General features: G+C 41.0%; 1 protein-coding gene across 2 annotated transcripts; it reads right to left on the bottom strand.

The window, feature by feature from the left end:
• Positions 1-26,320, bottom strand: ETFBKMT (electron transfer flavoprotein subunit beta lysine methyltransferase). Of its 2 annotated transcripts, none has more exons than XM_089680821.1 (3): positions 26,045-26,320; positions 2,683-2,813; positions 1-529 (listed from the first exon to the last, which is right to left on the bottom strand). In XM_089680821.1, exons 1-3 carry the CDS (start codon positions 26,299-26,301, stop codon positions 186-188), a joined length of 732 nt encoding a protein of 243 aa, XP_089536947.1. In that variant the 5' UTR covers positions 26,302-26,320; the 3' UTR covers positions 1-185. The 2 variants fall into 2 exon arrangements, with proteins under 2 accessions (XP_089536947.1, XP_089536948.1); XM_089680822.1 differs by having other exon boundaries at positions 1-523.
• Between the last annotated feature and the right edge of the window lie 1,444 nt (positions 26,321-27,764).

Genomic DNA, 27,764 nt, shown 5'->3' with positions numbered 1-27,764 from the left:
CACTTGCACACTTCTTTTATTAGAAGAGGAAGAGAATCCTGCTGTGATCCAGGGTCATAGAAGGCCACAAAATTGGGCATCAAGGCCCCAAATTCACTTCTGCAGTATGAGGAGTGGCTGTCCTTACTTTTCAGGTCCAAAAGTGGCTGTAGATCTGCTCTGTCGTATTTTGTAATTGAAGACAGTCAGGGTTTAAACTTCCAGACAGCAGTGCTGGTTAGTCCGTAATTTTCTTGCTGGCTAGATTCCGGTAAGGGATATTCTGCCAATTTTTGCAGCTGTTTCTGTATTGGGTGATCAATAAAATGTCCCCTTCCAGGATCCCCAATGAGAACCGTAGTCCTGTGCTGGTCTATACAACATCTGAGCCACCGGTGAAGGCCATCAGCCAATTGCACATCATAAAACATGTCACCGAGGACAATCAGACTCCACAGATGTTTGTCCACACCTATTATGTTCTCTGAGAGGAAGGGCAGAGGCTGAAGGCCGTTCAGTTGGCAATTAAGTGTGAGCGCCGCACCTGCAACTGGACAAAGCAGAGGAAATCACGATAAGAAACACATTAGGCTGCTTTCACACTGATCCATTTTTGTTCAGTTAAAAAAGCAGAAGAAAAATGTATCCCTTTAAACCTATGGAGCTTCAGTTGCATTTTTAAAAGTCCTGCTTGCTGCACTTTTGGTGCAGGTTTGTTCAGTTAAAAAACACACCAAAAACACAGCCCTCCATTGAAATTAATGGAAGCTGCATTAAAAACACATCTAAAATGCATAAAAATGCAACACAACTATGGAAAGTGCTTTTTACAGAGGGGAAAAACTCAACGCAAATGCATAAAAAATAAAAACACACCAAAAACACATCCCTCCACTGAAATGAATAGAACCTGCATCAAAAACACGTCTAAAATGCATCAAAAATGCAGCACACCTGTGGGAAGTGCTTTTTACAGTAGGGAAAAACAACGCAAACGCATTAAAAACTGAAAAACGCATAAAAAACACAATGCACCACAGCAAAAATGCGTAAACAATGCAGCAAAAACACATGCATTTTCATGCAGAGCAGTGTGAAAGTAGTCCTAAACAGCCAATCATTTAGCCTAATTCAACATTTGAAGTTCAGATATTAATCTGACAGCTTAAAATATATATAAAGCCCCCTTTTTTTTTTTGATAGCATAAATGGGTTGCTTCCCTATTAGATTTCTTGCTCCCCACTGGGGAGGTTTACTTTCACTTTCTGTTCCATGGACACAAGAAGTGAGAAGAAATCTCTCCAAAGTGATGGAAATCCCCTCTTAGCAATTGTCACCAAAAATGCCTTACCTTTTGAAAGATTTCCCCTCTATTCATCTTCCGATAACAAATCAAAATCTTCAATTTTCCCTAACTTTTAGTCACAGTGGCAAGGGCCACGAGAACAATTGGAGAGGGGGATTCACCATTACCAGGACAAACAGCAAAAAATATCTGGCAAGGTTGCTAACCCTTCCCCGCTCTATCCATAACTACAAACAAAAGTTTTGGTTTTAGATACACTTTAAAGTTCATTTCCACTTTTGCAGCCAAATTAATATAACACTTTATATTTGTTACAGACTCTCATTGACGGAGTACAACTTAAAACAAAAATTACAAAATGAGTGCTTACATTTTTACTTGCTTAAAAAATCTACCTAGCTTTCCCCTGCTGTGTAATGTTAAGGAGCAGGCAGAGGAGTTATGGTTACCACAATTAACCCTGTTTGTGCTGGCAGATATCATTATCAGTTGTAAACCAGAGGTTCAAGCTGCCTGTCCTAACAAAGGGTTAAAGATCTCAAAGGGAGAGGTATTGTATGTTATTGCACTTTTTTAATCAATCTGTCCCTGAAGATGTTCTGAATAATTTATCTTTCCTATACAGTCCTATGTATAAACTCGCTCAAAAGAAACAACTAGAAAGGTAAGAATTTTTTAAATATTATTATTATTTTTAAATATTTTGTGTGAATGAGAACACATAACAAACATACTGTATAGTGGGGGGTTTCTCAAATTTGATTGCACAATTGGAAACACACTTTAAAATTGTGTAAAGTGATACTTTTGTATTTTGTTCACACTTGGAAAGCAAAAAAAAACAAATGTATATTCAGTATTTATACTATGTATTACTTTAGTTTCTTTTTTTCATTTATACTTGTGGACCCAATTACTACTCACTGCAAATGAACTATACTTAGAAACTAAAAGCTGAACTTCAGACAAAAAGCTGAATAAACAGCTAAAATACATATATTGGATCTGTTTTCATTTCTGTCCATCCCCTTCTGACATTTACACATCTCTGCTAAACAGCACAGTCCTACCTGGCAAGAGTGGGGACCTATTTTTTCAATTCTGCAGTGTGACTTTCACTTACAGTTCTCCTTCCCACCCTCACCCTGTTACTGGACAGTATAAGGTGAGCAAGCAGAATGATAAACGTATTTTTTCTGCATTAGTGTGACCGGGGACTAAATTCTGAGTCGCAAAACTGAAACAAGCATTCAGCAAGTGAAACGAAACCACTTTATCAAGTCACTAACTAAGAAAATAGTTAAACTAATGGCCAGCATTACAACCAAAGGCAACTTTCACCTAGGGTTTCTCAAATGGGCATTTGGCCCTATGACAGTTTTTCCCAATATCTCACCTGGGTCAATGTCATTAGCTAGTACATAAGAAGCCCCTCCTATTTTTGAAGCAATGGCCGCTGCACCGCAACCACTCCCAAGATCTAAAATCTGTTTGTTTCGCACAACTTCTGGGTTATCCAACAGGTATCTGTAAAGTAATAATGGAAGAAAATTTAGTAACTAGAATTGTCATGTTGAATAGGTTATAGAGGTAGTAAATGTTGGCAAAAAAACAAAAAAATCCAGGCCCCCTGCAAGGTAAAGGCATAATGTGCCAGTCTACATCACATACCAGCACATTATGAAAGACTTGCCTTAAAACAAAGCCCTCACTGCTGACAAGGATTCCATCTTCACTCGGTCTTCCTTCCGGGTTCGCGGGTCGGGCTGCAATGGCATCAATCCATGTGCACAGGAGTCACAACCTCGGCATAGCGCTCTGAGGCTAGGTTCAGATATGTGGGGGTGGAGCGGCTGCGGATCTGCACGCAAATCTGTGCAGCCGCACCACCCGCACAAAGAAATGCAGACCCACGGGTGGGTGCCATTAGTTCTAATGGCACGCCACCCGCACTGAAAAACCCAACTGTACTGGGAACTGAGGTTCCCGTGCGGGCTGCGTTTTCAGAAGAAGTGCAGGGACTTCTTCCCTGCGTGTCTCGGGGCACGGGAGTCCATTCAAATGAATGGACTCTCGTGCCCACGCAAAATGCGGCCCGCACGGCTGCATATATGTGAACCAGGGGTTAAGGGACAGCAAACTCAGTATGCTGTCCCTTTAGAGCACAATGCGCATGTACAGTCAGGTCCATAAATATTGGGACATCGACACAATTCTAACATTTGTGGCTCTATACACAACCACAATGGATTTGAAATTAAACAAACAAGTTATGCTTTAACTGCAGACTGTCAGCTTTAATTTGAGGGTATTTACATCCAAATCAGGTTAACAGTGTAGGAATTACAACAGTTTGCATATGTGCCTCCCACTTGTTAAGGGACCAAAAGTAATGGGACAGAATAATAATCATAAATCAAACTTTCACTTTTTAATACTTGGTTGCAAATCCTTTGCAGTCAATTACAGCCTGAAGTCTGGAACGCATAGACATCACCAGACGCTGGGTTTCATCCCTGGTGTTGCTTTGCCAGGCCTCTACTGCAACTGTCTTCAGTTCCTGCTTCTTCTTGGGGCATTTTCCCTTCAGTTTTGTCTTCAGCAAGTGAAATGCATGCTCAATCGGATTCAGATCAGGTGATTGACTTGGCCATTGCATAACATTCCACTTCTTTCCCTTAAAAAACTCTTTGGTTGCTTTTGCAGTATGCTTTGGGTCATTGTCCATCTGCACTGTGAAGCGGCGTCCAATGAGTTGTGAAGCATTTGGCTAAATATGAGCAGATAATATTCCCGAAACACTTCAGAATTCATCCTGCTGCTTTTGTCAGCAGTCACATCATCAATAAATACAAGAGAAGCAGTTCCATTGGCAGCCATACATGCCCACGCCATGACTCTACCACCACCATGCTTCACTGATGAGGTGGTATGCTTAGGATCATGAGCAGTTCCTTTCCTTCTCCATACTCTTTTCTTCCCATCACTCTGGTACAAGTTGATCTTCGTCTCCTCTGTCCATAGGATGTTGTTCCAGAACTGTGAAGGCTTTTTTACATGTCGTTTGGCAAATTCTAATCTGGCCTTCCTGTTTTTGAGGCTCACCAATGGTTTACATCTTGTGGTGAACCCTCTGTATTCACTCTGGTGAAGTCTTCTCTTGATTGTTGACTTTGACACACATACACCTACCTCCTGGAGAGTGTTGATCTGGCCAACTGTTGTGAAGGGTGTTTTCTTCACCAGGAAAGAATTCTTCGCTCATCCACCACAGTTGTTTTCCGTGGTCTTCTGGGTCTTTTGGTGTTGCTGAGCTCACCGGTGCGTTCCTTCTTTTTAAGAATTTTCCAAACAGTTGTTTTGGCCACGCCTAATGTTTTTTCTATCTCTCTGATGGGTTTGTTTTGTGTTTTCAGTTTAATGATGGCTTGCTTCACTGATAGTGACAGCTCTTTGGATCTCATCTTGAGAGTTGACAGCAACAGATTCCAAATGCAAATAGCACACTTGAAATGAACTCTGGACCTTTTATCTGCTCATTGTAATTGAGATAATGAGGGAATAACACACACCTGGCCATGGAACAGCTATGAAGCCAATTGTCCCATTACTTTTGATCCCTTAACAAGTGGGAGGCACATATGCAAACTGTTGTAATTCCTACACCATTCACCTGATTTGGATGTAAATACCCTCAAATTAAAGCTGACAGTCTGCAGTTAAAGCACATCTTGTTCATTTCATTTCATATCCATTGTGGTGGTGTATAGAGCCAAAAATGTTAGAATTGTGTCCATGTCCCAATATTTATGGACCTGACTGTACCGGTGATGTCACCAGCAACAAAACATGTAAATATCTCCTGCGCAGTGCACATTTAGAAGATATTCATTTTGCCTGCAGGTAAGCTTCATTATAACCTTACCTGAGAGTAAAAGTTGCAAAGTAGAGTTTACTACCACTTTAACATCACCCGGTATCATCTCTCCTGATGGCCCAGTATGTTCTGTGCCAGAAGTGTATTCATATATGTTAGATTTTCAGAGTTATGAAAAAACTCTATTAATATTTCTAGGTTCTTGTAGATGGTTGTGGGAAGAAATCCTTATGGAAGCCAGGTCAGTATAAGCAGTGTGACTTTATTTGATCACACACCAAAAATACAAAGTCAATAAAAAACAGTAAATTCAGATATATGTAGCTTAAAATGAAATAAAAATAAAGAATATAAGTTGCTTGTTCCTTGAATATTAGAAGAAAATGTAGTTCCTTCGAATAGCTTAAATAGAAGATTTTCAGTATAAGTTTCTTTCTTTGTTCTTTGTTAACCTCTTGCCATGTGCTGTCTTTGTTCTTTGTTAGCATGCCATGCTTTGAGTAAGAGTGTGTGCAAGAATGTCTCTATGTGTGTGAGTGAAGTGAAGAGATAGAATCAACTGCCTCTCTTTCCTTGAAAAACTGCATACTTAAAATGCATGAGAAATTAAGTCCTCCCATTTACCTTTGTTTCAAATTCGCGGGCTCCTTAAACACTCCCATAGTCACTCCCAGCTTAACTAAAAACATGTGTTCCTATTCAAACCACCAAGTCATTATCATGATTGACATGCAGACTCTGAAAAAGGTTTCTGAAGTTCTTATATTACATACAACTGTCTAAATCCATGATTTATGAGTACAATTTAAACTCTCAGACTCATTATAAGAATTCAAAACATAGTATACGTTACATAGACTATTCTTAAAGAAAAACATGACTTTAAACCTCTGCTGATTACCTTTAGCTCAGACACAAATAATTCACATCTGACCACTGAAATGCAAAACCTCACATTCACTTCCAATTAAGAGGGTATTTTCTGCCAGCATATATTTCAGAACTACTAAAGACCGAATTAAAGTTTGGATATTAAAAATTAATATTACAATATATAAAGTGCTTAACCCAAATTCATTTTTTACACAAGTTAAAATGCTAATTTTAGACCTAAATTTACTTAAATCACCAAAACATTATATATTTTCCGATAGCAGAAATCCTGTAAAATAAAATGGTGGCAGTTTTTTTTTTATTTCACGCAATTATTATTATTATTATTATTATTAATTTCACACAATAATTGCGATACTTTTTATCAGTCTATAGTTTCAGAAAAACATACACTGAAATAAACTTTGAGTGCACACAAACACAATATATTGTAATACCCAATTTTTTTTGTTAAATATAAAATACAAGGTTGCATCAAGTAACTAGATGGCAAATATGTCAAGTCTCAAAATGACATGCACTTGTGAAACAACAAAAAGCTATGGTACCCAAAATGATCCATGGGCAATGATTTAATAGCCTTTACAGCTCATCAAGAAACAGCGAAACATGGTAACAGAGTTACTGCTCTCACTCTAGCAATCAAGGTGATACCTATCATGTGTGGTGCAATCATCATTTTTATACATGTGCACACCCGACACGTGTTGTTGCGAGGTTTTGTTAAGCTGAACTGTACTACACAGCACCAAACTAGCTGGTGTTGGTATTGTATAATGGTGTGTACCCTGTTACCTGCAGGCTGCTTCCCCTTAGCATTTTCTTCATAGCCTTCATATATGGCCCAGAGTGGCTATCTTCTGGCACTGTAAGAATTAGGAGCCACCGCTGCTAGTCTGAAAAGTTGTGACACTCGCCCGCTCCCATCTGCCTTCTCTGTCATTCACAAAACTCAACTCACTATTATCGCAAAATGCATTGCGTCCTGTGAATGGAGGAGGAGCAGTTTAATGACAAGACCTCATATGCCCATTCACAGTAATATGAGCTTTCTGAATGGCGAAGAGGGCAGAATCAGCAGAATCAGCAGGTGAGTGGTGCAAGTTTTCAGACTAGCAGCGACTGCTGTTGACTCTCGCAGTCCCTGAAGTTATCTACTCTGGCTAATTTCTAATAGCTGAAAAGGAAGCAATGAGGGGAAGATTCTGCACAAGAAGCAGCCTGCAGGAAATGGGATATACACCATTACACATAACTAAGGTGTGTCTCAGATGGACTCACCCCTTTGTAAGACTTCAAAGACTTATGGAAAGCAAAGGTTTATTTACCACATGTGGGAGAACTTAGGCAAGCTATTGTTCTGAGGATTATTCCTCTGTGCAAGAGTTTCTAAAGGCGAACAGAGCAAATACGTCCCGAAACATAGGTTGATATGATGTAGAACATTACAGAGCCAATGAGATGTACACATTTATACAAACGATAGAGAGTTAACACCATCTTTTTCTACAAGTTTTTACATCCCTGTTGCCCTCTGGCTGGAGCCGGATAAAGCAACTGTTCTGATTGACCAGTAGATATGAACTAACATATGATCAGATAATGAAATTACAGAAGCATAAGGTAAAGGTTCTCAACTGTATAGCAGAAGTTCATGTTTACTAAATGAGAGGATGTGTCAGTCTATAATGGAGACCATAGATGGATCAAATCTTAGCCGGTTTAGCAGATACCAACAGAGATTTTATCCATGTATGGGCAGGCTGATTATACTATATACAAAAATGTGCAGCGCTAAAAATATTAAGTTACAGTATAAAAAGGTACAAGTGAATAAATATGAATCTTAAGAGGATAAAATCATGAGAATGTTCATAAAGTGACTTTAGGTGCTCATAAGAATCCTGTGTTTTCCTTAATTTGGTGCTTGTGCAATCAGGTATAGAAGAAATGCGCACTCACCGGAACGCATAATAAAATGCACCTTTGTATAATAAATCCTGATGTCAACAAAAGGTCATCTGAGATAGGACAGGAGTGGGGTTGAATCCCTCACTGAGGGATTGGTGTTCCCCTTAGACGACGCGTGGGTGCACGAAATGCGTAAGGAGGAGCCAATAACGTTGTGACGTCATGCCGCCGAAGCAACGTGGAGCTCCAGCGGCCATCTTTGAGTGAGGATGGTTAGTCCTGTTGGATATCTTTGCACAGCTATTAATTACATTTACCTAGATGCTTTTACCTTGATGTTTTTTACCTGGATGCTTTTTATACATTCAATTAAAATACCTTAAATTACTACACTATGGGTATATCTCTGCTTTAACTCCCCTGGGGAGCATTGATTTTCAGACACCCAGTATCCAGTCTCCAGAGAGGGAGCCTCCTGTACACTCTGTGAGCTGCACCCATCCATCCCTTAAGGGGAACTCCTGATCATCATTTAAAGTCCCAGGATCCATACACCCTGTGAGGGATTCAACCCCACTCCTGTCCTATCTCAGATGACCTTTTGATGACATCAGGATTTATTATACAAACGCGCATTTTATTATGCGTTCTGGTGAGTGCGCATTTCTTCTATACCTGATTGCACAAGCACCGAATTAAGGAAAACGCAGGATTCTTATGAGCACCTAAAGTCACTTTATGAACATTCTCATGATTTTACCCTCTTAAGATTCTTGATATTTATTCACTTGTACCTTTTTATACTTATTTTAATATTTGTAGCGCTGCACATTTTTGTATATATTGTTTGTTTGAGGTTTTACTTGGTTACCTTGGTGCTTAGCGGCTGACCTTTCATATGTACGCTCACATATACCTACTATTTAAGGCTGATTATACTGATGTCGATCCATTGATTGACTTCAGTACAACCAGCCTGTCAGATATTTTTGCATGTGATTACTGATGATGGCTATAGCCACCAGCAGTAATCACTGTTCTGCCGGCAGGAAAGGCTCTCCACTGGCAGAACACAACAGCACTTCAGGAGGGTTTCCCCACCAATGCTGGCCCTAGGTTCACACCTAAGCTGCTCTGTGAGCTGCAGTTTTCATGTGCACACCAGCCCATTCATTTGAATGGGTCGGCATGCCTCCTGAAACTTAGGGAAAAGGTTCCTGCAGCATTTTAGAAATCGCAGCCCCCACGGGAACTGCAAGTGCATGCAGTGTGCCATTAGGATTAATGTCACCTGCACACATCTCCTGAATTTTCCTGTGTGGGTGGTTGCAGCTGTGGGAACAGGTATGGACTCAAAGCGAGAACCATCTGCACACATGTGAACCTAACCTGACTGTGTTGATGGAGGAATCATGTGATTTTCTTGCATCATCTATGGCTTGCTTAAGTCAGAAGATGAATTCCTATTGGTCGCTTAAACAAATTGCCATAGTAGTTCTCTCATAATGTGAGGGCAAAAGCCTTGCAAATGTCATTTCAGCTTGTACAAAATCCACATCAAGTGGTTGGTGCTGTATCCCCTAAAACAACTGAACTTCAGTTTTTTTTATTTTAATAATTTCTTAAACATTTTTTGCTTTTTTTCAACTTAACTTTATTGCTATCACAGGGGAGGTTATAAGTCCTCCTATGTAATTGTGTAGGTGTCATGGGATTTTTTTTTAGCTCAGATAGAGATACCTGACCTAAGTTAGCCAATGATGACCAATTCACTGTATATTATGTAGTTACACAAAGATTAGACGGGCTCAAGAATGATGAGTAAGCCATTCTGTTCATTTCAGTGAGCTCTCAGAGGTTGTGTGAGGATACATAATTGTTCAATGAAAATGTAATATGGCTAAAAAAAGCATAGCGTTAAACATCGTACGATGATAAGTTCGTTATAAAAAGAGGATGTTTATTCTTGTGGTTTTATGTTGCCATTTTTCAGGAACTTCTTGCCACAGGTTCTCCAAACATAGATCATGAGTTTCAGTAAATCATCAAACTTCAGAACGTCAAATATACATTCAAAAGTATACATTCAAAGGAAAAAACAAGCACAAATTAAATTCTTGTAATATATACATCTTGTTCGTAAAACAGCCATCTTTTTTTGCCACCTCATAGGTGAAAGGTTGAAGAATTCTTTATTACTATTCCAAATTTTGAATTTGGTGTTAATCTTTAAATTAATAAGAATTAAATATATAGCTCAAGCCTGAAAAGATTTATCTTTTTCTTGCTAGACTTATGCAGGCCATAGATGGGTCGAAAATAAAATCGGCCGATTTTCGGATCGTTAGTGAGCGATTTGGTCGGCCGTTTTTCGGTATTTTGGCCGGTTTTTTTTTTTCGGTAAAGTTGGAAAAAAATCGGCCGATTTTGCCGATCGGCCGATTTTCGCGGCAATTAGTGGGCAAATCGGCCTGCAAGAGGAAGACAAAAAGAAGAAAAAGAAGAAGAGGAAGAGGATGAAGAAGAGGATGAAGAAGAGGATGAAGAAGAAGAGGATGAGGAAGAAGAAGAGGATGAAGAAGAAGAAGAGGATGAAGAAGAAGAGGAGGAGGATGAAGAAGAAGAAGAAGAAGAGGATGAGGATGAAGAAGAAGAAGAGGATGAGGATGAAGAAGAAGAAGAGGATGAGGATGAAGAAGAAGAGGATGAGGATGAAGAAGAAGAAGAAGAAGAAGAGGATGAGGATGAGGATGAAGAAGAAGAGGATGAGGATGAAGAAGAAGAAGAAGAAGAAGAAGAAGAGGATGAGGAAGAAGAGGATGAGGATGATGATGAAGAAGAAGAGGATGAGGATGAAGAAGAAGAAGAAGAGGAGGAGGAGGAGGATGATGAAGAAGAAGAGGATGAAGAAGAGGATGAGGATGAAGAAGAAGAAGAAGAGGATGAGGATGAAGAAGAAGAAGAGGATGAGGATGAGGAAGAAGAGGAGGAGGAGAAGGATGAAGAAGAAGAAGAAGAAGAAGAGGAGGAAGAAGAGGAGGAGGATGAGGATGAAGAGGAAGAAGAGGAGGAGGAGGAGGATGAAGAAGAGGATGAGGATGAAGAAGAAGAAGAAGAGGATGATGAGGATGAAGAGGATGAGGATGAAGAAGAAGAAGAAGAAGTAGGATGAAAATAAGAAGAATTCCAGTCCAGCAAAAAGTGTCTCTGCAGAGAGCTCCGCTATTTCTGACAGTTCTCTGACAGTTCCTTGACATTTACAGCAGTTGAAACATTGTATCTATTTGTTTCCGAATAAAAACATCTGTATCCTAAATGGAAACAAATAGATACAATGTTTCAACCACTGTACATGTGAAGGAACTGTCAGAGAACTGTCAGAAATAGCGGAGCTCTCTGCAGGGACACTTTTTGCCGGCTGTAGAAGGGCTGAAAATCGGCCGATTTTTTTTACCATTGATGGTAACGTCGGCCGCTTGAACGACCGAATTTTCATTTTTTAAAAGAAAAATCTGCCGTTTTTCTCCCCATCTATGGCCTGCATAAGTCTCAGGCAAACTCTCCTTCTGGCTTCCAATGACATGATCACTGTGATAGGCAATCTAAAAATAAAAAAACAAGGTTCACCTGAATATCTGAAGCAGTTCAGTTTAACTAACACATGCCAAAATAGTAAAACTTTGTTCTGGCTCTAAAGGGTTACAAGTATAACTGGGGCTTCTGAAGGGATAATTAGTTCCATGTGCACTAATTACCTTGAAACTTGAGAATCAAACTAAAGAAAGTAGCCTGAGGAAATCTCAGTCAATCAGAATAGAGTCCAACCAAACGATGGATGGATAAAGTTTATTTCTTTAAAAATCCAGATATCATGTATTTTCTATGTGCATAGGAATATGATATATATATATACATATTGCTTGAGCTTGCTGGTATGAATCCCTCCTGGAGTTGCGCCTGCGCTTTTATACAAAAGACATATCACACACAGACATGGTACTCTTTTTATAGCTGACTATACACTGAGTTTTTCATTTAGACTACAGGCTGAACAAAACCAATATAACAGATTCCACCTCCATTTTTATCCAGCTTCTAAGATTTTTAAATCAATGGATGTCAGCTAGGTGGGTAGCACTGTAGCCACCTTCCTCAACATGTAGAAATCTGGTGAAAAAATTGTAAACAAACTCCTGGCTGCTACAACAGCCAGGAGCTTGTTTACATGCCGTCACTTACCAATATAAAAGATATATTGGTGATGCAAAAGGATTAAAGGGATTGTGATGGTAATGCAGACTGGGAAACCCAAACAGACAAACATGTTCAGTTCATGTTGTCAGCCATGACATTTTATTTGTTATTTTCGTTTTTCTGTTTTGGGCAAAAGACAGAGTAGTTCTGATTCCCCGTCCCTTTCCAGAACATAGCTATAATTCTAAAGGTTCCCCTTCATAGGGTCTCGGCAAGGGGCTGTCAGTCGGACACTTCAAAAGAACCTAGGCTTAGCCTTAAATCATTCTGCAGGCCATCACTTACCCTAGGTTCACATCTGTGCGAGTGGTGCCGCTGCAGATACACAAAATCCGTGCAGCCGCACCACCCGCACAGAGGAATACGGACCCGCGGGCAGGTGTCATTAGTTCTAAAGGCACGCCACCCACACTGGAAAACGCAACCATACTTGGAACCAAGGTTCCCATGCGGGCTGCGTTTTCCAAAGAAGTGCAGGGACGTCTTCCCTGCGTGTCAAGGGCACGGGAGTACATTCAAATGAATGAGCTCTCATGCCCGTGCAAAACACGGCCTGCACGACCGCATATATGTGAACCAGGGTTTAGCAGGCAAATAAAAAACGAGATCTGGAGGTACATTACACTGGGCTGGGCTTATCAACTAACTGCCTGCTAGCAGTAAACAACTGGTAATGGTATCAGTTTCCTCTAGGGCAGTGGTTCTCAACCTTCCTAATGACGTGACCCTTTAATACAGTTCCTCATGTTGTGGTGACCCCCAACCATAAAATTATATACCCAGTAATTATAATTCATGAGTGTCGTTTTACCTCCAATACTGCTGCTTTCAACACAGTAGCTGCTTTCAACACAGTAGCTGCTTTCAACACAGTAGCTGCTCTTTACACATCGGAAATATATGTTTTCTGATGGTCTTAGGGGACCCCTGTGAAAGGGTCGTTCGACCCCCAAAGGGGTTGCGACCCACAGGTTGAAAACCACTGCTCTAGGGGAATTGGGATTGACCCCATCGTAAAACTACAACACAATCTTTAAGTTCTGTCATGCATGGTATGCAGGGTAATTAAAACTATTAAGAGTCTGTGGTGTGCCATAAAAGTTCTTACCTAAGGCTAATGGATATTGTAAAAGCATTGAGGTCCGATATCTGCTGACAGACATCTGTTCTGGTTTCAAACTTGCTATCAGTCATAAATAGCTCAGTTGGAGATGCATTCCTGTCTGACTGGTTATTAGCAAAGAATACAAAACCTTGGTGTATTTTATAACTTCTGAAATAATAACAGTACAGCCAGAATAAGGACATATTTACTTATAGCTGTTAATAAGCAGCGTTTTATGTTCAAACGCCCCTATATTAGAGGGTATGGGAAGCCAACAGGACACATTTCCCCTCCTAGGTAAGGTAGTCACCCCCCATATTGATATCAATTAAAATGATAATCTCACAATGAACAGTAATATGCAAGTTAGCAGACTGTAACCTGTAGATATTCAAAGATATCAATACCTATAGATAACTGGATCTGTTGCATGAACGTAAACACAGTGACATCCCTTTGGCCACTCCTCAGCCTCTTAATTGGTCAGATTATTTCTGTCAACACCCTGTTACAGTATATCCCAGAAGTGAGTATACCCCTCACATTTTTGTAAATGTTTCATTATATGTTTTCATGTGACAACACTGAAGAAATGACACTTTGCTTCAATGTAAAGTAGTGAGTGTACAGCTTGTATAACATGTAAACTTTCTGTCCCCTCAAAATAACTCAACACACGGCCATTAATGTCTAAGCTGCTGGCAGCAAAAGTGAGTACACCGCTAAGTGAAAATGTCCAAATTGAGCCCAATTAGCCATTTTCCCTCCTCGGTGTCATGTGACTCGTTAGTATTACAAGGTCTCAGGTGTGAATGGGAGCAGGTGTGTTAAATTTGGTGTTATCTATTTGGTGTTATCTCTCTCACTCTCTCATACTGGTCACTGGAAGTTCAACATGGCACCTCATGGCAAAGAACTCTCTGAGGATCTGAAAAAAATAATTAATGCTCTACATAAAGATGGCCTAGGCTATAAGAAGATTGCCAAGACCCTGAAACTGAGCTGCAGCACGGTGGCCAAGACCATACAGCGGTTTAACAGGCTAGGTTCCACTCAGAACAGGCCTCGCTATGGTCGACCAAAGAAGTTGAGTGCACGTGCTCAGCGTCATATCCAGAGGTTGTCTTTGGGAAATAGATGTATGAGTGCTGACAGCATTGCTGCAGAGGCTGAAGGGGTGGGGGGTCAGCCTGTCAGTACTCAGACCATACACCACACACTGCATCAAATTGGTCTGCATGGCTGTTGTCCCAGAAGGAAGCCTCTTCTAAAGATGATGCACAAGAAAGCCCGCAAACAGTTTGCAGTGTACAGGGAGCCAGCAGGGCAGAATACATATAATATGTTCCTAAAGAAAAACTTAGCCTTTAAATAGTATAAACAATATGTAACATTGACAATATTAACAATACTCATAACAAGTAATCTGCCTGGTTTTACAATTAAAAAGTCAAGACAGCATGATAAAATGGGAGCAAAACTAGGATTATGAAAGATATGGAGCACCCTGGGACAGAACAGAAAAGTTCTACGGATGGCCAGTAGGGGGTCTTAAAGGGGGACTGAACAGAATCTGTGCCTTCTGTATACAATGCACAAATATACCACAGTCCTTGTACCCACAAAATACTAATTACTATGCCACAACTGACAGTCTCACAGGCACAAATAAACCTCAGGACAAAGGATCATACTTTATTTTAATTAAACGTTTTCCATTACATATGATTTATGCACACAAAAAGGATATATTTGTCTTAGGCACCGGCCAAATTTTAATCCATGTATGGGCAAGCTGGTTGAACAGAAGTTAATCTACAAATCAACTGCAGTACAACCTGCCTTTAGGAAAATTTCCGCTTGATCAGCACTACCGGCTGTGGCCAGCAGCAGTGATCAGTGTATTCTGATGGCAGAGTGATCTCCCTGCTGTCAGAACACAATACCTCAGTGGGAGAGATTCCCTCATCCACCTCAAGTGTGTAGACAGAGGAATCGGATCATTTTTTTTTCCTTCAACCTGCTGGTTGGCTGAGAAAAAAAAGACTAATGTATGGACTGCCTTACTGAGCTTTAAAGAGTAACTTCATTAAAACCAGCAGCTGTTCAGACAATGAACACCTTGGTCAGGTCTATGTACAACATAATGTATAGAGTACAGGGGTCAGGAGCAAGTGAAAACGAAACCAACATATGGTGTTCAGCAGTCAGGATGACATCAAAGTCCTGCCTTGCATTTAAGACCCCAACATTCTCCCTATACATCAGAGTCTCCCCCTTACATCTGTGTCTCCAAAGTCCCACCTTACATCAGTGTCTCCAGAGTTCCACCATCTTACATCAGAGTCTGTAGAGTCCCCCCTTACAGCAGAGTCCCACCTTACACCAGAATCCGATAGAATGCCACTTACATCAGAATCCAGCTCCCTTACTTCAGAGTTCAGCAGAGTTCCCCTTTACATCAAAATCTGGCAGAGTGCCCCCTTACATCACAGTTAAGCAGAGAGCCCCCTTACATCAGAATCCAGTGGAGTGCCCCCTTACATCAAAATTCTGCAGAGCGGACCCCTTACATCAGAGTTCAGTTGTCCCGAGGTGCTAACTGGACATGAAATCAGCTGGGCAAGTGTGTGAAGCTCCTAGAAGAAGGGGGGTGACATATGTGGGAGAGAAGGGAGGGAGATTGGTACAATAGGATCTGCAGATTCAGGCAGAGGAATTCATCTTGCAGCCACAATAGATCTGCCAGATGCTGTAATTCAAATCTCCTGCCCACACATCCCCCTTCTCAGGCACAGCACTGGCTGCATTCTGGGGATTGCAGTGTGGGTAGGCAAGACAGAGAGAGAGAGAGGTGAAACAGATAGATCATTCTCTCTCCTCTCTCTCTGTGCAAGGAGAGGGGGGAAGAAGGTGTGCTGGCTGGACTCTTACAGAGTGTCAAAGACACTCAGCCTTCACAGCTGCAGCCAGCCCCCCCTAAGTTTAAAGGCAGCTTCTCCTGATGGGCATTTGGCAACCCTTCCCAGGCACAATATCCATTGCGGGGGGGGGGGGGGGTAGGAGTTGCCTTGGGGGAGTGCAACTGAAATCTGAAATCTCGTGGTGCACCCCACCTCCCTACATTTGGCCATGAGTATTAGTATTGTTATGTTGTAACTTTTAATGTAAATTCCTTCCAGATGATTGTATTGCATAACAGAGTATGAGATAAACAGCTTCATTTTCTAAATTGTTTGTGTAGAAATATTAGGGGTTATTTCTCTGTAACTGGTAATAGGGTGATATCCAAATGTCCAGATGGTCATATATCTAGATTGAAATATCCCAGATGTATGTGCTTTGTACGTATTATTACATAATTGTTATATAATCATATTGCACAACCATGTTTTTTCTGCTATTCTCTTATTGGTTAAAGACCATCTCCATCTCATGCTTCTGTAACCTGTATATATGAATGAAGGAAAAAGAAACTTTGAATATTGGTTGATAAACATCTGTATGAATCCATATACCTGAGTGCACTTGAAGGTTTGGCATCACATCGCCATTACTTAAATCTAACTATGGTTTAATTCCTAATAGTTAAAAATTGAAAAACAAAATTTCACAGTTCATTTCTCAGGGGGGGGGGGCATATTTACCTTTGCAGGAGTCCCCCTCCCCCTGTAAGGATTAACTGCTTGTTTTGTCTAGGAGATGACAAATAGTGTGATATACTTTCCTTATTTCTCAATCCCCTGGCAGCCAGCACTCTCCTCTGCTATCAAACACTCAGGAATTTGGGAAGACTTTTGGCTCCCACACATTATTCAAAGCCTTCCGTGATTGGGAAAGAGGAGAGCTGCAGGATCAGGGGCCCAAAGTAGGGCCTTCAGTGTTGGAGCACAGAAATTTTAGCATAGTTGTACTCCTGTGATAAGATGAGATGCTATACAAGATGAAGTCAGACTAGATTCTGTTGGACATTTGGAATTCTGCTTTACTTGTTTTGTTCATCAGTTCTTTTTTTGTTGTTTTCTATCTATTAATGAGAAAGGCTGTTCAGACTCTGTTTCATGTCAAGCCTTATTATTACCATTTTGATAGACATTATATACTATATTATAGACATCCATGATATTATTTGGACTTTATACAGGGACATTCTCATATCAACATGCCAAGACAGATTTTCCTTATTATTCTCAAATAGATAGGAATTTCCCTACTCTCTTGGCTCTGTGCCCCAGAAATGGCTTAAAGTGGTTCTAAAGTCAAAATGTTTTTTTATTTTAATACATTTCCTGCATGACGTAAAAACATGTCCCACTCCTTGTTCTGCCCCCCTTTCCCTAAACACGTACCTGTCTCCTCTCACCAATCTGGCTCTGTCCTGGCTGCAGACGCAGGCAGCAGTGGGAGCCATAGACTTCTGCTGCTGTCAGTCAAATTCACTGAGGGGGGAGTAGGAATGTGGCAGAGTCGTGCTGTGTGTGTCTATAGATGCACAGGTACCCCCTTGCCAGCTTGCTGAGAGGAGCAGACAGTGCCAGCGGGGGACTCTAAAAGAGGAGGTAAGACTGCTCTATGCAATATCATTGCACACAGCAAACAAGTATGACCTCTTTTTTATTAAATAAAAAAAACAAACAAAAAAACAAACTTTGCCTTTACTATCACTTTATTACTGAAGACTCTGTATTTAAAACCCGATGCTTCTGATATATGATATCATACTACCATTAACCAGCTTTGTGATCTAATGATTCATATATACACAGTAAAAAATACATAGATGAAAAGATAATATTGGAGTGAATGTCTTTTGTTTCAAAACTGTACTTAACATTAATGACCCCAACTTGTGAGCCAAAATAAAGCAAAGGCATATATTAAAATAGGTTGTATAATAGTGGAAATTGTTGTTAAGAATGAGGTCTTGCAGCGACATCTACTGGCAAAATGAAATAGCAGTAGTACTGCTGAAGCCCCTTCAAGCATTTGTTTATTCTTTTGTAGTGGTGGAGCCTTCCCTTTACTTCTGTTCAGGATACACGACAGAAGGTGAGGGAACATCTTTCCAAAATCCCTTGGAAAAGGTGTCCCCATTGGAAGATTTCCATTCACCTCCTGTTCCAATGACAGCTGCAAAATGTTAGATTTCCCATCACCTACTTGGTTACCCCAGGAGGGACACACAGACAGTAAAAAAAAAGTATATATAGGTGAAACTCAAAAAATTTGAATATCGTGCAAAAGTTCATTTATTTCAGTAATGCAACTTAAAAGGTGAAACTAATATATGAGATAGACTCATTACATGCAAAGCAAGATAGTTCAAGCCGTGATTTGTCATCATTGTGATGATTATGGCTTACAGCTCATGAAAACCCCAAATCCACAATCTCAGATAATTAGAATATTGTGAAAAGGTGCAATATTCTCGGCTCAAAGTGTCCCACTCTAATCAGCTAATTAAGCCATAACACCTGCAAAGGGTTCCTGAGCCTTTAAATGGTCTCTCAGTCTGGTTCAGTAGGAATCACAATCATGGGAAAGACTGCTGACCTGGCAGTTGTGCAGAAAACCATCATTGACACCCTCCATAAGGAGGGAAAGCCTCAAAAGGTAATTGCAAAAGAAGCTGGATGTTCCCAAAGTGCTGTATCAAAGGACATTAATAGAAAGTTATGTGGAAGGGAAAAGTGTGGAAGAAAAAGGTGCACAAGCAGCAGGGATGACCGCAGCCTGGAGAGGATTGTCAGGAAAAAGCCATTCAAAAGTGTTGGGGACTTTCACAAGGAGTGGACTGAGGCTGGAGTCAGTGCATCAAGAGCCACCACACACAGACGGATCCTGGACATGGGCTTCAAATGTTGTATTCCTCTTGTCAAGCCACTCCTGAACAACAAACAACGTCAGAAGCATCTTACCTGGGCTGAAGAAAAACAGACCGGGTCTGTTGCTCAGTGGTCCAATGACCTCTTTATGGAGTATGGAGGAAGAATGGAGAGGCACACACTGCTAGATGCTTGAAGTCCAGTGTGAAGTTTCCACAGTCTGTGTTGATTTGGGGAGCCATGTCATCTGCCTGTGTTGGTCCACTGTGCTTCACTAAGTCCAGGGTCAACGCAGCTGTCTACCAGGAGATTTTGGAGCACTTCATGCTTCCTTCCGCAGACGAGCTTTATGGGGATGCTGACTTCATTTTCCAGCAGGACTTGGCACCTGCCCACACTGCCAAAAGCACCAAAACCTGGTTCAATGACCGTGGGATTACTGTGCTTGATTGGCCAGCAAACTTGCCTGACCTGAACCCCATAGAGAATCTATGCGGCATTGCCAAGAGAAAGATGAGAGACATGAGACCGAACAATGCAGAAGAGCTGAAGGCCGCTATTGAAGCATCCTGGTCTTCCATAACACCTCAGCAGTGCCACAGGCTGACAGCTTCCATGCCACGCCATATTGAGGCAGTAATTGCTGCTTATACTTTTCAGAGGTCCGATATTGTTCTATGTACAAACCTTGTTTTATTGATTGCATGTAATATTCTAATTTTCTGAGATTGTGGATTTGGGGTTTTCATGAGCTGTAGGCCATAATCATCACAATTATGACAAATCACGGCTCAAACTATCTTGCTTTGCATGTAACGAGTCTATCTCATATATTAGTTTCACCTTTTAAGTTGCATTACTGAAATAAATAAACTTTTGCACGATATTCTAATTTTTCGAGTTTCACCTGGGGTATATATACTGTATATATACCCCAGGGGGGACACACAAACAGTAAAAAAAAGTGTATGTGTGTATATATATATATATATATATATATATATATATATATATACACACACTATGTTGCCAAAAGTGTTGGGATGCCTGCCTTACACGCACATGAACTTTAATGGCATCCCAGTCTTAGTCTGTAGGGTTCAATATTGAGTTGGTTGACCATTCTCCCAGAAGAGCATTTGGGAGGTCAGACACTGATGTCAGACGAGAAGGCCTGGCTTGCAGTCTCCACTCTAATTCATCCCAAGGTGTTCTATCAGGTTGAAGTCAGGACTTAGTACAGGCCAGTCAAGTTCCTCCACCCCAAACTCGCTCATCCATGTCTTTATAGACCTTGCTTTGTGCACTGGTGCTCAGTCATGTTAGAACAGGAAGGGGACAAACCCAAACTGTTCCCAAAAGGTTGGGAGCATGAAATTGTCCAAAATGTCTTGGTATGCTGACGCCTTAAGCGTTCCCTTCACTAGAACTAAGAGGCCAAGCCCAACCCCTGAAAAACAACTCTACACCATAATCTCCCTCCACCAAACTTTACACTTGGCACAATGCAGTCAGGCAAGTACCGTTCTCCTGGCAACTGCCAAACCCAGACATGTCCATTGGATTGCCAGACAGAGAAGCGCGATTCATCGCTCCAGAGAACACGTCTCCACTGCTCTAGAGTCCAGTGGCAGCATGCTTTACAATGTAGCAGATATAAGAAGCGCCACAGAAAATGCAAAATAAATCAAATAATAAACAGCACCTCTAACCAAAAAAGGTAAAATAGTGTACAAATAAAAAGTGCGCTTGACGTCTTCAAGTGACGAAACGCGTTGGGCCTGGCTTAGTGGATGTGACGTTGGAACGTTCCTCCCAGCTGTCGGCTGTTTGATCGCAGTGCAGGAGGTTCGTCCCTTGGTTTTTCCCTTGTGGATGTGGCATTTTAGAGGCTGTCATTGCTGGTGTCGGTTAGACACCTTCTTTGTGAGTGCAATACTTTATTAATAAAATTTTACTGGTTTTAAACGTACTGCACCATCATATCTCTTCTTATTCCTCGAGCTTTGCCCATGTTATTGGAAGATCATTTGCTGCTTAGCTGTTCCATATGTGCTGCCTAGCTGTTCCATATGTGCTGATTGGATTACTATTGGTTGCTGTTCCTCTACTGGGATATCCTGCAGATCATTGCTCCCAGAGCAAAATGCTATCATGCTGGTTTATAATATAATCAGCATATAGCTCTGGTGAGTGTATTCATTTCATCTGGTGTCGGATTTGCACATGGGTGTTTGTTTTCAGGATTGACATTAAGTTGATATTGGACTATCACTGTTATGGTGGCTGGATTTATGTTTATATTTATGAATTCATTTATTTTTATTATTTATCCTTGCATGTTTTGTGAATAATTAGCATGCTTTACACCACAGCATCTGACGCTTTGCATTGCACTTGGTGATGTAAGGCTTGGATGCAGCTGCTCAGCCATGGAAACCCATTCCATGAAGCTCTCTACACACTGTTGTGCTCTGCGCACTGTGCGCTTCAGCATGCGCTGACCCTGCTCTGTCATTTTACGTGGCCTACCACTTGGTGGCTGAGTTGCTGTTGTTCCCAGTTGCTTCCACTTTGTTATAATACCACTAACAGTTGACTGTGGAATATTTAGTATCAAGGAAATTTCAAGGATGGACTTATTGCACAGGAGGCAACCTATCACTGTACCACGCTTGAATTCACTGAGCTCCTGAGAGCGACCTATTCATTCACAAATGTTTGTAGAAGCAGTCTGCATGCCTAGGTGCTTAGTTTTATACACCTGTGGCCATGGAGGTGATTGGAACACCAGAATCTAATGATTTGGAGGGGTGTCCCAATACTTTTGGCAATATAGTGTATATATAAATTTCCTCAAAAAGGTTCCTGTCCGTGTGTTCCTCCTGTAGCACACTGTATAATGCCCTTTGTCTATATGTGTGGGGGGATCCCTGGACTAATTTGGCTCCAACCTTTTACAACCATCCTATTGTCACTGATTGGCCTCTTGGACTTGAGTGATACCGGTGAAACTCCTTTTAGCAATCCCTCAATGATTTCTTTATTATTTTTATTTCTGTTTGTTGTATTTGCTTAACAGCTTTAAAAGTAATCTTTTTTGATTATCAGAATTATGTATTCACACCCCGGTCACATCAAACCGGACTTTGAAATCATGTGACTTACAGTGATTTCAAAGTCGGGTGACATGCCGATTTCAGGTGTGATTTGGAAGACATCTGACACAGATGTCTATGCAAATCACACCAAAAGTAGTACATGTAACACTTTAAACCAAGTCAGAACCGAACTGATATGACCACTTTAATTGCGGACAATAGGGTGCAACTTGGCATGCGATTTGCAAGTCACATGGAATGCCAATTCGCATACAGTGTGCCTGGGATGTTAAAGTAGTGCCTATTTGTTATGTTTCGTTTGAAACAAAATCTGTTTTTTGTTATGAGGTATTGATTTACTTTTTATTAGTTCCTTTACAGTGTGATATATCTTATCCCCTAAGGAAGCCATATATGTACTATGTTTGGAACTATCATGTGTGAGACTGTATTTTGCCAAACTTTGTACTTTGTGATATTTTTCTCATACATTAGCCTATTTCAGATTGAGCACAGGTGCTCTCATTATTACTCTGGATAAACAGATACCTTTGGATAGCAGCATTGTCAATCTCGGGAAAGAGTAGTGTTAAACTAGCAAATTGGATGGACGTGACTAACAAGTTGAAGCTGAACTCGTTTTTTAAACAGTCACAGCAACAGTTTTTTTTCTCTTTTAGTGGTAAAGATTTTACATAAATAAATACAAACTGACCACTGTAAGCACCCTGGTCAGTATTAAAATGATTTGTCTCAATCTCCTGCTACATCTGCAGGACAGCTTGTTCTGTTGAAAAAAAACAAACTTACTGAGTGAATCACCAAGTGAAAATGGAAAAAAGAAAGCCTACAAAAAAAAAGAAAAAGAAAAAAGAAAACTAATATAGTGATCACATCTCAGAACTGGTAAGCTGAAATTGAATGCATTTTTGTTTTTGGGTTTATTACCACTTTAAGTCAGCTTTCTGAAATCAATGGCCTTCCTCAACACCGTAATGTCACAAAAATGACACATGTCACAGGGGTGTGGATATTTACAAAAAAAAACTACTTGTCCAAGGGACTAAATCATGGTGCCAATTTACTTGTCCCTCATGACAATTTACTTGTCCTAATGAAAAAATAATAATTTTAACCAAAACCATATTTAAAACTGAGGTGCTTTTAGGAATGTCTGGGGCTTTAAAAACTAAAGGGGCTTTATGGTGACTTAAACTTTTAATATTTTTAACATTGCTCTTTGTATCTCCTTCTCCCCTCCCTGCCTGCCTCCAGGACTGCACCAAGGGACTAGCAGGGAGAGGGAGAGATCTTGCAGTAAGACAAGTACCGATTGGGTGCTCGTCAGGAAAAGGGAGTGTCGGGCTCTCTTAACACTCAGCAGAAGTGCATCTTTTGAGTGAGTAAAGTAGGCACCAGCTCCAATGAGAAAACAAAGCACTTGGGTGCTCACTACTAGCGCATGCTGAGCAGCCAAATCAAGTTCTGGTATCTGCTCCTTTAAAGGATAAGTTCACCTTTAAAAAATAAAATCATAAATGCACTGAGCCACTACAGGAGCTGTTGCAGGAAGGGGAACATGTTACATTTTCCACCCTAAAACAGTTGGAATATGTAACATGTTCCTAGATTGTAAACTCTAACAAGCAGGGCCCGCTGTTTCCTTTTGTACCAAATTGTATTGTAACTGTAATGTCTCCCTTTATTTTGTAAAGCGCTGCACAAACTGTTGGCGCTGTATAAATCCTATAATAATAATAATAATAATGTTCCCAACGGTGAACTTATCCTTTAATCCTTTCACTGCCAGAGCTGTTTTTGTGTTTTTTGCACAAAATTATTTTAGGCCTGCAGACTACATAAAACCCCCCAAATATTATATATTTTCTGAAAGCAGACACCCTACAGGATAAAATAGTGGTAGTTCCAATTTTTTATGTCACCTAATATTACAGAAAAGGTCAAGGAAATGCAAAATTTCAGTAAAAAATACTTTCATTTTAGGGTGCAAAAACGCAATGAATTACCCAATTTTATGGTAAAATATAAAAGATGAGATTGCAAATAGATGGCCAACATGTCAAACCTTACATTTGCGTGAACCTGTAAAATGGTGCTTCAGTACCCTATATTTTCAGTAGGCAATATAGAAAGCCCCCTATAGGCCATCAATTTTGAGTTATGGAGGAGGTCTGGTGCCACAATTACTGCTCTCATTCCAGCGTGTGCAGTGATATGTAACATGTGTATCACAATCAACGTTTTCAGGCGTACAAATGTTTTAACTTTTTTTATTCATACTGTCAGCAGAGCAGTACAGCTTCATCATTTAACTGGTGTGGCAGTGATCAGGGATACTGACTAGTTACAGTATGGTAGAAAAAGAATTATAATCTTTTTTTACCTTTTTTATAATTTTTTTTACAGTATTTTTTACATATTGGGGGGTGATCTGGGATTTTTTTTTGTTACCCTGTGATTGCTTACACCAGTGATGATCACTGCTACAAGCAATTGTTCTAACTGTCATGAATTGTTATGAATTGCTTTCATTCATGTGATGCTGCGATTGACCCACAGCTACCACATGGTACAGGTAGCCAGATACAGTGTGATAGCTGTAGGCCAATCATAGTATCACAATAGTAAGCAAGCTGACAGTTTTGCTTACATGTTATCATGTTATTGATATGATATGATTGGCCATAGCAATCACCTGATACCGCAGCTGCTCACAACAGCCGGCTAATGAGCACTGTGGTCGGGACACAGTGGTCACACGATCACACCGCTTCGTTCTCCAGGGGGTACACCAGTGTGCATTGGCATTGAGATCTACAGATATGTCACGGTGCCTGGCTGTACCGTTGGTGGGGGGCAAGTGGTAAGGTAACCCATTGAAATCAATAATCTTCTGATACATCCAAGTACAGGTGTACCTCGGTTTATGTAATTTTCGGTTTACAAATGAAAATCCATTGAAAAAATGCCTCGGTTTACACATTTTTTATGAATTTTTTTTTGCAATACGAACTGTATTCGGTGCCAATTTTTAAATGCAATTGCCAGCTTTTTTTTTCTTTACTATAGATCACAGAATTAGCTGTCACTTCCCCCGGAGCTAAAGGATACTTTGTTTCTTTTATCTCAGGACACAAACTAACAGAAAACATTGTTTCTTTTAGGGGAAATAAACTAAAAAGAAACTTTCTTTCTTTTAGCTGGGGGGGGAAAGTGACAGCTGATTCTCTGACTATAGTGAAGAAAGAAAAAAAAGATGGTAATTACATTTAAAAACCGGCGCTGACCTATAGTGACAGCGACTTTTTTAAAAACTTTTTTTCTGAGCTCCGGAATGGATTAATTGGTTTTCAATGCATTCCTATAGGAAACCGCGTTTCAGTTTACAATTTTTTTGCAATACGAACCGTCCCGGAGAACACATTCAATTTGAAAACCGAGGTACACCTGTATCCTAAAAATGGATGTTCTAGGAGTAAGGTCAGGCTGTGCTGACTTCTGTCATCCAATCCTGTGCAAGCAAAAATACTTTTTTATTTTTTACTTTCCTTGCATGTGATTAGGTATCTTTTTGCGAAGAGAATTTCCACCACATTCAGCAAAGTAAGGTCCCTTGCAAAGTGAGCAGGCCACTTCTAGCAAATTAGCCACACCATATTACAAAACTAGGCAAAACTCAACTTTAAAACTTCCCATAGGAAAACACCATTACTGCAATACCAATATGTGGCCACTAGATGGAGCTCTGCCACCACTAATCAAGGACTCACCGGGCCAGCGCTTGCCCTCCAGGCCAGTAGATCGCCCAGTAGGGGTCGGTGTAGGGCCAGTGCTCGGGATGGACGTGCCAGTACTTGCAGCGAGGTGAGAGCAGGAGAAGTCTGAGCTCCGGGGTCAGGTGATCGGTGACCACCTCTGTGTGCTGCAGTATGAATCTTTGTAGATAGGTGGCGCTGGTCTGCCGCCTGACAGAGTTCGTAATGTGCGCAGTGAGAGAGCGCAGTACAGACCGCCATGCTGTGTTCATGGTTTTTTCTGTGAACTGATATCCCTCCGCCGCGCGCTTTAATGATATATATCCTTCCGCCGGATTCTTGAAATCTAGTCCCGGAGCAGATTGTATAAAGCAGAATATTGGATTGAGAGAGGTCAGGATGATGGGACCAGTTAAACCCAACTCTAGTTAGGAAAAAATAAAATTCTGCTGGGCAGCTAGAAATAACATTTAAAAAAACACCACTTGCCTTTAATTTTCACCTTCAGCTATAATAAACTGCTTCATGTGAGCCCAGGATGTCATTTCCTCTCACTTCCTGTTTTGTCCAAGGGACAGGAAGTGAAGGTAAATCTTCCTAATGGGACACAGATGACAGAAAAACTGAAGTGATTTATTTGTGCCACAAAGCAGAATTTCTGCAATACTCACCTAGATGAGACTGACCATTCAAGCACTCTGGCACTGCCCGAGGGCCCGGGGTCAGTATGGGCCCCCATGAGATGCTACCTTTTTATAGGCTTTTTTGGGTGTGGATTGAGTGTGGGCAAGGACACATGGGCCCCAGGAACCCTTATTGTCCGGGGGCCCCATGAGTTGTCAGTCCACCCGTGGACTTGCTGCAATAATTTCTGCATGTACACAAATGTACCACAGGGCCATATGCGCACACACGAAGTTTCCTCTGCATGCACCAGAGAAGTCCATATCCTTCCCTGTCTGTAGACCTGCATGCGCACAGATGTGCCAACGGGTTCTGCAAGGACATGAAAGCTGGGCAGTTCCGGTGGGCACATCTGCACATGCGCCATACTGGTGGTGTCCAAAGGAGATGTGGAGCCACCATGTAGGTGGACTGAAGTTCCGGTTTAAGCTGGCCATAACAAAGCTGGCTGAACAAAAAAAATAAAAAGACAAACGGGATGGGGAAAGAGACACCAAGCCGCCAATAGTGTAGCAAATTTTACTGAATAAAAAAGGGTATAAAATGCAATAATTATGACACTCATTATGACATCACTGATAATGAGCATTAGATCAAACTCCAAATGGACACATCAGTCCAGAGTCCAGCCCACATCAGTGCCACTGTCAGGAGCACTGAGAAGCCAAAGCAGGGATCCAAGCAAGCCACCCAGGGAGCCCCAGCTGGAGACCAGATTTGTTGGAAAGTTGTCCAAGGAGCTGTAAAATGTCCAGGGTGCTGTGACCTGATTGAACGCATTCTGGAGGCCAAATCACATCTCCTTCATCAGCCTCCTGAGGCTGAAATGGCTGATAAAGGAGGTGTGATTTGGCCTGGGCAGGGGTCCAGTGCCTGCCACTTTAAGGTGAACGGTCCCAAGCAAGGAGCTAATCCAGTCTCCCACCAGAATGCTTCTTTCCCCTTAACTGGCCCAGGGGGTGTAGGATTACTCACTCAGTCCTGTTCCTATGAGCTGATAGGTTGGTAGCTGCTTTCAGGCCTTCCACTGGCCTGGCTCCTTCCCTGCTGC

Source organism: Staurois parvus, unplaced genomic scaffold (genome assembly GCF_062004578.1).
Source record: "Staurois parvus isolate SC_StPar_1 unplaced genomic scaffold, SC_StPar_1.0 ptg000249l, whole genome shotgun sequence".
NCBI classification, from domain to species: Eukaryota; Metazoa; Chordata; class Amphibia; order Anura; family Ranidae; genus Staurois; species Staurois parvus.
The sequence above is the reverse complement of the archived record's forward strand: the minus strand, read 5'-3'. Positions and strand labels throughout refer to the sequence as shown.